The following is a 12,796-nucleotide window of genomic DNA, read 5'->3' as shown; positions in this document are numbered from 1 at the left end:
TGAAGGACCACTTTGTGCTGGCAGTCCAGGATAGGAAAATTAGCCAACACCATTTCCAGTTCCTCCCTCTGGCAAACGAATCCAGAACGTGGGGTTTGTCACATGCCCATGGGCTGACATTTTAACGACCCTTAGTCACATGTTTAGGTGTTTGTCAATGTTTCTGCATGTATCATCTTCCTGCCTGTTTTGCCAGTGACGTTATTGTTATTATTGAAGCTGAAGGAGAGAGTTGGGAATTCAGTGCCTGACAATGGGGAAGCAGGAGGAGCGAGTCTTGGGGCTGGTCATCCAGGGCTGCACCATCAGGGCAGGAAGAGACTTCAGTCAGGGGATTTGCTGAGAAGTCACCAAGCAATCTGCTCACAGGGCCATGTCTTTGCATCAGAACAGGGAAAAAAACCTGGCACTTTTCTCCGATTTGTCATGAGAAATTAAAACCAGGTGTTATCTTAGCTGTCTTGGGAGCAGTCCTGGGGACAAAAACAGCAATTCACAGGATAAGAGGAGTTTGAGATCAGTCTGTTTAAACTGCGAGACTATGTTGGTAACTTAGGTGAAACAGGCTACAAAACTTCCTCTCTTTTGTCCTTGAGGAAGAGGCATCACTACCTTCAGTACACAGCAACTGCTATGCTGCAGGCACTGAGGAAGGAAGGAGGCCAAACAAAGGCTTTATATAAAAGTTTGATGCCACGAAACCAGAATTTTCCATGGGTCTAAACCCTGGGGCTCCTACAGTCCTAGCTATTTGCTATGGGACTGCAAAACACAATGTCTTCCTTCTGACTCACCCCTCTGAGCTCCTCTGACACTATGTGGCAAATATGGGAGAACGTTTACATGTCCAGGGACAGACAGAAAGTGTTGATGGTGCTTCCTGTACAGACCTCATGGACACGAACAAAGAAAGCTGGGACACGCAGGCTGGTGACATTCCCACTGTGGGCTGCTTTATCCTTAGGAGATTTGGGCATGCACCTGCTGGAACTGACCATCAGCAGGAGGTCACAGTATCCCATACTAAATGAAAGCATTTAGTATTTTAAAAAGTACCAGTAATAAAAGCTTAGAAAGTAAAGACCCTGCCAGAGTTTTTGCAGACACACTTTGCCCATCCAAAAATAGGTGTAATGATTCAGGTGAGAAAAAACCACACCCCAACACACATTTTCCTACTCCTGTTCTTCCTCAGTCAAGAGATGGGGTTGAATTAGGAAATCTGGGTCATTTTACCTCTGTCTTTGCTGTGGGTGTGGAGAATCACTTTATGCATCTGACTGTTCCACTCATATTTTACTACAACTAAAACCCTTGCACAGATAAAAGATCAGCCTTGGCAAAATTCTGCTTCCCTGGGTAAAGTATGCAAAGAAAAAATAATTTAATGCAATCCAATTCATTGTCCCTAGGGCAGCAGCAATTGATTTTTGTCCTGATTTGAGCATGCTGAACCATTCATTAATACCTGCTCTTCTGCTGATCAGTGAATAATTGCGTGTCCATCACCTCCTAGAAGAAAAAAATACCCAGATATTGTACGTGCCAGCTGAGTAACTGGGCCGAATTTGGCTCGCTGTTTTGGCTTGTTTGCAGACAGTCACCTTCAGCGTGTTTGTAACACGCATCTGCTGTGACACATCACGTGGCACGCTTTCTGCCACCGAGACGCTACAAACAGGGCAACAATCCAGATCCAACAGCCACCGGACGGGCTGAGAACAAACAAGTTCTTGTTGTTGTTGTTGCTGTTGTTGTTGTTACATCTCGCAGCCACAAAGTGCACAGGTCACATCCATGTGGACAAGCGGGGGCATTCAGGCCTCACCCGGGGAGCCCAGACCCGTACCCCCACGGGGCGCTGGGCACGGGGGGCGCTGGGCACGGGGGACAGTGGGCACGGGGGGCGCAGCAGCGCGGGTGGATGGGGTGCCTTAGTACGGCTGGTGCTTTGTTTATAACCCGTGAGCCATGCTGCGGAGGGCGGGCGGCGTTTTGCTGCCCTTAAACGTAAAAATTATTTTTAAAATTTTTAAATAATTATTGGTTTAAAATATTTGTTTACATATCGCAGGGCAATAAATCAATGCACGAACAGAACGCGCCAAACTAGAAAGAACGCGCTCCTCTCCGTCCCGGGCAGCGCGGCGCCTCCCCGTGACGTCAAAGCGCGGCTCGGCTCGGCTCGGCTCGGGGGGGGGAGGGGGGGGGCGCCTCGGCGTGACGTCACGGCTCGGCTCGGCGGCGGGGGGCACCTGCCGTGACGTCACAGCGGCGCTGTGCCGGGCGGCGGCCCGTGACGTCACAGCGGCGCTGTGCCGGGCGGCGGCCCGTGACGTCACAGCGGCGCTGTGCCGGGCGGCGGCCCGTGACGCGGCCGGGGCCCAGCTCGGCGGGCGGCGCCGGCGGCGGGGCCGGGCGGGCGGGCGGAGCTCTCTGCGCAGCGCCGGCCGGGGCGGAGGCAGCCGCAGCAGCAGCCGCAGCAGTAGCAGTAGCAGTAGTAGCAGCGGCCGCGAGCGGAGGGACAGCCCGGCGCCATGAAGTTCCAGTACAAGGAAGATCACCCGTTCGAGTACAGGAAAAAAGAAGGGGAGAAGATCCGGAAGAAATACCCCGACAGAGTCCCCGTGAGTGCGCGCTGCCGGGGCGGCCAAGGCTGCGGGCCCGGGCTCGGCCGCCTTTGTTTTCCGTGCCGACCGTCGGCTGCTGCTCGCCTTATTTTGGAGGCGAAAGAAATGAGTTTAGTACAGATGATCGTGATCTCGCTGATCTGATTCAAATCCCCGGCTGCTTTTCTCCCTGGGGCAAAGCTGGGGCTATTTTTGATGCGGGAAGGGCCGCAGTGTGGGTGGGTGGGTGCGGGGTGGAGTACACCTTTTTCCCTGGGATCCGCAGTAACTCCACGGTGCGAACGCTGCTGATCCTTTTCTGGCATGCGTGGGGGTGAGTGGAGAAGAGCTCACCCTTGTTTCTCTGAAAATGGAGATCAGTGAGTGGGTTAACCGGGTGCTCTTCTTACTAAACACGGTCCCCATCCGGGTCATCTCATACGTCCCTGTTATCTTTATTTCACTTCAGCTTGGATTGTCTTTTCCATATAGCCTTGCTCTTTTCCTTTGCATACAGAAGAGAATATGCATACATACAGAGCAAAAAAAAAATACTGTTTAATCCTTTTGCCCTCCTGTTTAATCATCCTGTGGAGAAAATGTCATTTGGAATGCAAGGTCATCTAGCTAAATTTTGCTTCCTCATTCTTAGGCCCTTTTGGAGTGCCTGTGGGAAACTTCTGGTTTAATAATTCTGAATAGTTATATAAAAAAAGAAATGACAAATCTAATTAAGTGTAGAGTGGTTTTTTCCTTTTTTAATAAACATTTTGCAAGTATTTTTTTTTCCATCCTCACTGGAGAGGTCTGCCCTAGATTTACTGCACAAGTGTACTACATTCAAAAAAACTGGGACCCCCTGTAAAACTAATGACAAAGGGGGAACAGTTACACACCATATTTTCCCTGCAGGCTAACGGCATTTTTTATCTTGGGAGTGATTCTCAAATGGACTTGAAACAGTTTTTGGAAGTCAGTATTTGGGTGCCTTTGTTCTTTCTGGTTTTGGGAGGCCTGGTATAACATGGGTTGAGCATGCAGCAGGTCAGCTTGAAGTGTATGGGGTTGGGTGTTTATGATGGGGGCTTTGTAGGTCTGGTGTGAGACAAGGTGTAAACTGAGGATTAACGTGGCAGATTGCACAGCAAGCCATGGCAAATGTGTCAGGAAGAGCCCTGTGGGGAGTCCAGGAGGAGGCCCAGTCTGGCAGGAGGTAAAGGAGGTCAAGATAGGGGGGACATCAGCAGAACTTTGTAAAGAAAACCAGGACCAGAATAACAAGGTGTGTTGGAGGTAAAGATATTTGGAAATGATGCACAGCAAGGCCCAGATGTGAATTACGAAGGATAGCCTCTTGTCGGAGCTGCATACAAAGAGATGAATGCAGCACTCTGTTCTTCACATCACTTCTGTGTCTGCCCTTCCTGACAGCAGGATCCTTGAGGATGTAATGCTTTTGGCTGCCTACTCTGCAGTGCCGTGATACATCTCAGCATCTCGATGAGATTTTACTGCCCTGCATTATCACAGTCACTACTCAGCAGCAGCAGAAATGTAGGTAGTCTGTATTCTACGCTTAGGATTTTCCTTGTAGATTTTTTATGTATGTGGAGGGTTTAGTGCCTCAGAAGAGATAACCTGCATTATCCAGCAAACTGAATGCAATTGCCAGTCAGATTAGCAGAGCACCTCCATTTCTTCCCTGCCTCTTTGCAGGAGAGAGATGTCTCTTAAGATCTCTTGAATCAGCGATGATCTGATTTAAATCTTTCCTAGGGGCTTAGAAGCCCCAACACACATGTTGTTCTCATAGGCGTAACTTCTTTTCCTTTATTATCTAATGACCAATCTACAATCCCCCTCCTTCCCCCCCAGGTCAGGGTAGTCACAGCAAGCAGTTAGGCTTGTCAGTAGTTTTTTAAATTGGAGGCAAGAACTAAAGATTGCTCCCCAGTGCAGTTTATTGTTTTAGATACTGCCTTTGTTTGGCTGTGCTGGTAAAAAAATGTGGAAAGTGCTGTTGCTGTTCAGCTTCCACCTGTTCAGTGAGATTGTGGTATTGTGCTTCCCTCACAGCATTTACAACTGCATCTTGTACAGAAATGCATATCCTACCTCAAACTGCCTGAAGGAGCTTGAGTGCCCTGTACTAACTTAGATACTTGAAAGTCTTGAAGTAGTTGAGGCAGCCACGTTTCTATTTTAAAATCGAACCTGGAAATTTCAGGGGATTTGGCTGTGTTGGCAACATTCAAATGGAGCCCAGGGAAAGATGTCCTAGTTGGTACCTCTCTGGTGTGAGATATTTTGCAGACGCTCACCTGGCTCTAGAAGGATTCAGGTTAGCATAGCACCACGTCCTGGCTAAATGCACCAGGCTCATCATAACATTTTGTTCTGGGGTTGTGTCTCACTGGTGGGGCAACATCATTTTGCTTCCAAAGTAGGCTTAGTGCGCAGCAGTTCAGCCTCTTCTCTTACACAACAGCTGTATTTGCTAATTGGGGCTGCCAAAGAGCTATGGGAGCATGGAACCCATAGAAATTAGTCCCACAGTGTCTCAGGTGGAGTATTTACAATTATGGGGACTAAGGAAATTAAAAAGTTTATGAAGTTCAGAAAATCCAGCTTTAGATATAGTTTAGGTGGTCAGAATGGCTTCTGTAGAACAGCAAGCCACATAGATTGAAATGTATGTTTTGCCAGTTCAAAAATATGTATCACAAGAAAAGGCCTGCAGTTTTTCTCCACACAAACACAGTAGTTCCAAAGGTTTCAATGGAAAAAGAGATCAGATCACTTTGGAATACTTCCTGCTTCGGAGGTAAATATTTTGCCCAGCTCTGCTAACAAAAATTATCTTTTAGCAGAAGACCTCTTGGTCTGTTTGACCTTAAAGCTGCTGAGCTTTGTATTTTCCTGTGTTAGAATAAAAGGAAATCAGTGTTTTTTGTCAGAGGTCTCTGTGGGTCCAGTTGTCCAGATGGTAGGCTGGTTTCAATTATAGTATGTTTATGTGATTAAGGAAATGTCCATAGCTATGTGAAATACGGATAATAAAGGATATGAATTTCAGAGTAGACGATGACTCCTGAAGAAATGGAGATTTAAAAAAAAAAATCCCCAATGAGCTATATTTTCTCTTTAATTCATTCTAGAGCACTTGGTATTGGTGAAAGTAGAAATTAGGATGTGGGACTACTGGGAGTAGGGCTGATTTTGTGCAAGGCAGTTTGGAACTGTAACCTGGAAACAGTTTAACTTGTGTTTGTGTATTAGCCTCCTGACAGCTTCTTCACACAAAATTAACCTGAATTGGAAACATCAAGGTGTCCTAATTTTATTCTTTTTTTTTAATCAACCATTATGGTTTATTTTTATGTCTGTTCTGGACTCTTTTTTCACTCACCATGCTTACTGCTTCAGCCCTGGACTCCCAGCACAGCTATTGGGAGTGATTTTGTCTTCTGTTCTTCTTTAAGTCATCTCACCTGTGTGTTCTTTATGCTGTGTATTTGTTACAGATTAAATACCTAAAGGCCTGGTATCTCCATCAGAGGGTAATATCCTTATCCACTCATGCTTTTTGGACCGTTTTGGTTTATGATACTCATCATCTGTTTCTTGCTTTGTCTCTCTCTCTCTCTCTTTCCAGGTAATCGTGGAAAAAGCACCCAAAGCCAGAGTACCTGACTTAGACAAAAGAAAGTATCTTGTGCCTTCTGACCTCACAGGTAACAATATCTACCTCTTTTCTTCCTGATTTTCAGTGAGAGGGTCTCAGAAGTGCTTTTTACTCTATGATCAGCACAAGGAAAATATCCAGACAGGCTCAACATCTCGTTTATCTGCTGTCCTTATTATATTTATACCTTATAGCCTGCATTACAACATGCAGAATTCTCTGAGATCTTTTGAGGTATCTCACTGGCTTAGCTAGTGTGTCACAGCTGAGTTCTAACCACGACCACAGTGACTAAATTGTGTATCATGAGCTGTGTCATCATCACCAGTCAATAATGACCTAGCTGCAGAGTTGCCAGAGGCTGTACCCTTGTTGCAGAAAGACAAGTTCTTGCAATAGTCTCACCCTTTTCCACCCCTGTGTCTGTAGTCGTAGCTGCAGAGTTCTTTTTCTGAATGGTCATGGTGATTTTGAGTATGATTACATCTGCTTTTATTTAAGAACATGAATGAGTTAGAGGAACAGTATTTATTTTTCTTGCAGTATTTAATGGACTGTGAAAAACTTTCTTGTGCAACATAGTTCAAGTGAATAATAAGGATCTTCTTTTTTCAGGAATGGTTTAACCATTTACAGCAGGGCTAAATTCTCTAAGTTGTCTTTGAGCTGTAGGATTTAAAGGTTAAGCTAGTTAAACATCTTCCCACCAATCCCCTCACTAGAGCCTTTCATACCATAGTAGGTGGAGTGGGAATTTAGAGGGGATATGGCATGAGGTGTGTACCTGAGAAACTGCCAGCTCTGAGGGGATTGGCTGCTGATATGGTTACAGTCATGAAGTTACTGCTTTCTTCTATTGCTTTTTTCCCAGCATTGTTCATTTGCCCCTACTTTTTATATGCAGCATGTGACTTCTACCACCAAAAGAAAACATCCATGGTTAGGGTTAAAATACAAAAATAAACAACAACAACAAAACCCCCTCCCGACATTTCCTTCTGCATGTAAGGCATTTTTTGCTCCTCTTCAGTTGGTCAATTCTACTTCCTAATCCGAAAGCGGATCCACCTGAGGCCGGAAGATGCTTTGTTCTTCTTTGTCAATAACACCATCCCTCCCACCAGTGCTACCATGGGTCAGCTGTATGAGGTAAGCCTGGCCCTTTTCTCTTGCCTTTTGTTGGCAAGAGCAGTGTCCAGAAGTGTCAGTGGTTTCAACTTGGTCACAGATGCCTGAACACAGGGACCCTCTCACCCTGAGCTGTATCCCATCACCTGGTCAGGGGAGTTCCATCCCCTAGTTGGGAGCCTGGGAAGCCTTATCAATTCAATTAATTGTTTGCTAGTTGAAAGGGTTATGACAAATAGTTACCCGAGCAGTGATACATTGGTCCTACTACTTTAACAAAGTATTGAAATAAACCACTTCCTTTTCAGAGGAAGGATTGGGGCTGGGGAGGGTGGAGAACATAGGTTTTGCTGTGTATAAAAAAGGTACTTCCTTTTAGCCAGTAAAGGTAAGTAAAAAGCCAGTAAAAGGGCCAGTATCACTGGGCATCCATCTGTCTATAAATATTTTCTTATGGCACGCTTATTCTTTGTCTAGAATTACTTTTTCATCATATGTACTGCATAAATGAGGGTTGTGTAGGATGCTGTGAACACTATTTCTACTCAGCAGTGTTATTTGATCAACCTTAAAGGCATATTGGATGTCCATATTTCTCAGTTCTGTAGCCATTATATCATGAGTGGTTTGCAGCCTGGATTGGTTTCTCCTTGATTTCTCCTTCTGCTGGGCGTTTTAATGAAAGAGCTGTGGCGAGGTGCTGTGGCCCTGTCACTTTTTGACAATAACTGGACACTTCATCAATCTGTGTACTGATGAAGATAATAAAAGATAACATAGGCAAGGTGCTTTCCAAATCTGAACACGTTGAAGGAAAGTGTCTGGCTGTCCAGAGCTGAGGTCAGATCTCTGTTGCTGGCACCCTGCAGAATTTTTGTGTCAGTGTAATCACTTAACATCTCAGCTCTACTGCCCTTATGTAAAACAGGACTTAGAAATACAGCCACTTGTCAAAGTGTTCTGAAAAACTAAAAGAATCATCTAGAGGTGTTTTTTGACTTGTTAAATCTGTCCAAGTTTCTCTCTCAATCTTAAGACCGTCCCACTGCCGAGATACTGGTGAGCAGTCAGAGCTGTTTCTGTTCCATGCTTGCAACGCAGCCTGGCTGTGGCTCTTCAGGTAAATTCCCTGTGGACAGAAATGTGTCCTGCAGAGGAACAGTGAAAGAGAAGTTTTCTGCTCATGTTACAGTGATCTCTGGGCTGGGCTTTCTCATGTACAGTGAGTTTCCAGCTTTGGCTCCTCACTTTGTCCCTTTGTCCCTGGCAGGATAACCACGAGGAGGACTATTTTCTCTATGTGGCCTACAGCGATGAGAGCGTCTATGGCAAGTGAGCAGCTGCCCCCCAGGCATGCAGGCTGGATGGACTGATGGAATGGATTGGCAGGGAGGGGGTTGCTGGAGAGGCAGGAGGAGGATGCATGAGAAGAAAAAAAGAGATCTGGAAGTGAACCACATGCACAATGTCATCAGCTTCTACGCATTAATTATAACCATTATTTTTTAAATTGAGGGGAGTCAGGGTAGGGGGACAGGGTGAACTTCAAGATTAATGAGAGATTCCACACTGGGGGTTGGGGAAACTCCATTGTTCACAATTCTTCTCTTGCCACAGCTGGCTGTAGTTAGTGCTGGAGGCTGCTAGACAAGCCAGTGTAGTGAAGCTCCAGGAGAGTGACTGGGCAGGATGGCCATTTTCATGTAACCCTTTCATTTAATGAAGAAGGCATGCTATGTGTTGTACACTGACCTTGTCCTGTCTTGTCCATGGCTCCCATTCAGTGAGCTGTGAGGCCCTTCACTCTGCCCACACGAGGCTGTCCTGTGCTGACAGTCCTCACTCAGCTGCTACCTGTGAATTGTTCTAAGGTTATTGTGTTTCCCATAATTTCCATCAGTATTAGAAGGGCTGGTAGCTCTGTCCATCAGTATTAGAAGGGCTTACTCTGGGGGCTGGGAACTCCTTAGCTGTAAGACATGAAGGTTGGGTAAAGGAATAAAAGATTCCTCAAGTTTTTTTTCTCTTGTTGCTTTAATTGCAACTGCTGGACAGAAAAATGACCCTTTTGTTCTTTTCAGTGTAGTCAACTGATAAACTCATAAGCACAGGGCTAGAAAGGACCTCATGAGCCCTCACCAGCTCTGAGACAGGACTGAATATCCCAAACATGTTCACCGTGGCTGCTCATCACTTGTTCTAACTGAACTTCACTACAGAAGATCCTGGAGGCTGCTGAGATTGTCTGTTCAGTTCCTAGCTAGCCTACAAGTGAGATTGCTTTTCTTGATACCTAACTTTAGTCACCTTTGCTGTGCATTAAGGCAACTAACTGCTAGTGGTCTTGTTTTTGGTGAACACAGAAAATTATCTATCAATGTTGTCCTTGTACCAGTCTTCTGCAGATTTGAAGATGGCAGAATTCCTGTGGGTTTAGCCCTCCCTTCCATGTCTCATCCCTGTACAGCCCTTGCACCATGTGCACAAGCGTAAGAAATCAGTCACTGCCACATGTGTTTTGCTGGCTTTTTGTGATTGGGTAGCAGTGCCTCTCTCTGCCACAAGAGAGGTTCTTTTAGACTTGAAGGGAAAAGGGAATAGATTATCTGTAGATTTTTTTCTTAAATTATTTTATTTTAAGCCAGTGTTGTTCTTAGCAGGGTGCCAGATGGGTGCTGTCCTGTGCAAGCCTTATGCTGTCATGCCAAAGCAGTCTCTTCTCAGTGGCAGGAACAGCAGATTTTCCCATTACGGCTAGAACTATGATGAAGGAATGGATCTTGGAGACTGAGCTGACGTTCAGGAAAATTCTGGGGTCTTACTTAAAAATCAGAGAACTAGGCCTGAATTACTGTCAACATTCCTACATTTAAGAGAGGGACCAAGAGGGAAGAAAAGAGAAGGATGAAGAATACAGGTGAATTCCAAATTAGGTTGAAGGTGTTTGCTCAGTTTGCTTATCTGTAAAGTTAGATACCGTTCCCTGTATTCTTCAGGAATGAGAAATCAAGATGAGTGCTCCTCTGAGTGTGGGGAAAAGGAAATCAGGTTTCAGCCTTCTCTGACTGTTGTTACATGGAGGTGCATGAGGCAGGAGAGCTCATGAGAGTGTCAAGTGGGAGTTACTGGCAAAGCTCTGTGAAGGTCAGGGAAGGCAGCATGGTGGGGCAGGAGGGTCACTGCCTGTGTGGGGTGGGAAGTACCAGAACGTGGGAGAGAAGGGAGGAACCCCAAAGGATGCAGACAGAGTAGTCAGAACGGGCAGACAGAAAATGAGGGAACAAAGGATGACGTAGGTGGTGTAATATCCCCAGTATTACATCCTGAACTTCAGATTTGCTGTTCCATCCTGTGTTCATCTGGAATAAATGTGTAAGGATGAGTTGTACCTACTGCCAACTTAGATAACTTCAGTTTCTGCCTGCACTGCTCAGTCCTCTGTTTCAGACTCACTCTCCTTGAGCTACTAGGCTCTCTTCACATCCTTTCGGTGCAAATCTGCATCAGTCTCTTGTTTTAGGAAGCTCTGAATATTTTGAAGCAGAGAACAGACCCAGGAGGCTTTCTAGGATAGAAGAGAAGACAGGCAGATGGTGTGCATCTCTCTGCTGCTGTCCCACTTGTTCATGCCAAGCATGTGGTTAAGCACACTCAGGGGAGAAAGAGTTGGCATCTGGGGTGCTTGGCTTTGTGTTCAGTCCTCCCCTCCCACTGCTGGGTTTATAAATAACACGTGGGACTAATCACAATTGTTTGTTACGTGTAGAGTTTACGATTTAATTTAGTTCTTTTACAGTTCTTTCAACTGAATTGTGGCATTTCTGTTTTTGTGCTAGTATTGTACAAGATAATGATGGTAATTTTTTTGTGTTGGTTAGCTGCAGGTTCTTGTAAAATAAAGTTCGGACTAGAGCTTAATCAACTTATCAATAAAGATGCATTTGAAAATCACAGATTGGTCCAAAATGGGTGACTAGCATTTCTTCCCAATGTGAGCTTGTAAATAAAGGAACTTTGCCAGAATTTTTGCTGCTACTTTTTCCCACAACCCCAGGTTTACTCTGTCCTGACTACCAAGACAAGTCCCATCTCTCCTGGTTTTGGTGGTATTGTCACATACACACCTAGCTGTGTCTTGCCGTGGCACTAATGGGAACTTTAATTAGACTTGGATGATGTGAGAAAGTCTTAAGATGCATAATGAATACACTGATGCATTTTCTGCTGTTTTAAGGCCCTGAAGAGTGATAGGGCCTCAGGGGCATCACCAGCCCTGCCTGTCCCTGCCAGGCACCTTGGGCCACCTGTCCTGATGCCCATGGCCGGGGATTGTTTGTATCTGTCCTGGTGCAGTCCCCGTCAGCCCCTCAGGACTGTGGGCACTTGTGCTGGCGCTGCTGCAGCAGGGCTGGCCTGCAGCTGCCCTCAGCCCTGCACAGCCATGAGCCCGCCGAGGCTCTGCCCTCAGCCCTGCACAGCCATGAGCCCGCCGAGGCCCTGCCCTCAGCCCTGCACAGCCATGAGCCCGCTGAGGCCCTGCCCTCAGCCCTGCACAGCCATGAGCCCCTGCCCTCAGCCCTGAGCAGCCATGAGCCCCTGCCCTCAGCCCTGCACAGCCATGAGCCCGCCGAGGCCCTGCCGTCAGCCCTGCACAGCCATGAGCCCGCTGAGGCCCTGCCCTCAGCCCTGCACAGCCATGAGCCCCTGCCCTCAGCCCTGAGCAGCCATGAGCCCCTGCCCTCAGCCCTGCACAGCCATGAGCCCACCGAGGCCCTGCCCTCAGCCCTGCACAGCCATGAGCCCGCCGAGGCTCTGCCCTCAGCCCTGCACAGCCATGAGCCCCTGCCCTCAGCCCTGCACAGCCATGAGCCCACCGAGGCCCTGCCCTCAGCCCTGCACAGCCATGAGCCCGCCGAGGCCCTGCCCTCAGCCCTGAGCAGCCATGAGCCCGCCGAGGCCCTGCCCTCAGCCCTGAGCAGCCATGAGCCCCTGCCCTCAGCCCTGCACAGCCATGAGCCCACCGAGGCCCTGCCCTCAGCCCTGAGCAGCCATGAGCCCCTGCCCTCAGCCCTGCACAGCCATGAGCCCACCGAGGCCCTGCCCTCAGCCCTGCACAGCCATGAGCCCCTGCCCTCAGCCCTGCACAGCCATGAGCCCGCCGAGGCTCTGCCCTCAGCCCTGAGCAGCCATGAGCCCCTGCCCTCAGCCCTGCACAGCCATGAGCCCGCCGAGGCTCTGCCCTCAGCCCTGCACAGCCATGAGCCCGCCGAGGCCCTGCCCTCAGCCCTGCACAGCCATGAGCCCGCTGAGGCCCTGCCCTCAGCCCTGCACAGCCATGAGCCCCTGCCCTCAGCCCTGAGCAGCCATGAGCCCC

The 12,796-nt window shown here is 47.7% G+C and overlaps 2 protein-coding genes across 2 annotated transcripts in view; both read left to right on the top strand.

Moving 5' to 3' along the window:
• TSPO (translocator protein) overlaps positions 1-12,796 on the top strand; it is a 357,420-nt gene that overhangs the window by 148,895 nt on the left and 195,729 nt on the right. The gene's annotated exons all lie outside the window — the stretch shown is intronic.
• On the top strand, positions 2,455-11,373 carry GABARAPL1 (GABA type A receptor associated protein like 1). Its single transcript, XM_066319618.1, has 4 exons — positions 2,455-2,627; positions 6,265-6,343; positions 7,325-7,443; positions 8,693-11,373. Exons 1-4 carry the CDS (start codon positions 2,538-2,540, stop codon positions 8,756-8,758), a joined length of 354 nt encoding a protein of 117 aa, XP_066175715.1. The 5' UTR covers positions 2,455-2,537; the 3' UTR covers positions 8,759-11,373.

This window comes from Sylvia atricapilla, chromosome 5 (genome assembly GCF_009819655.1).
Source record: "Sylvia atricapilla isolate bSylAtr1 chromosome 5, bSylAtr1.pri, whole genome shotgun sequence".
NCBI classification, from domain to species: domain Eukaryota; kingdom Metazoa; phylum Chordata; class Aves; order Passeriformes; family Sylviidae; genus Sylvia; species Sylvia atricapilla.
The sequence above is the reverse complement of the archived record's forward strand: the minus strand, read 5'-3'. Positions and strand labels throughout refer to the sequence as shown.

Bases quoted from the DNA above. Each gene is read 5' to 3' on its own strand.
- GABARAPL1 (XM_066319618.1), top strand. From the start codon at position 2,538: ATGAAGTTCCAGTACAAGGAAGATCACCCGTTCGAGTACAGGAAAAAA. The intron at 2,628-6,264 runs GTGAGTGCGCGC...CTCTCTTTCCAG, and splicing joins AATACCCCGACAGAGTCCCC to GTAATCGTGGAAAAAGCACC. The intron at 7,444-8,692 runs GTAAGCCTGGCC...TGTCCCTGGCAG, and splicing joins CCATGGGTCAGCTGTATGAG to GATAACCACGAGGAGGACTA.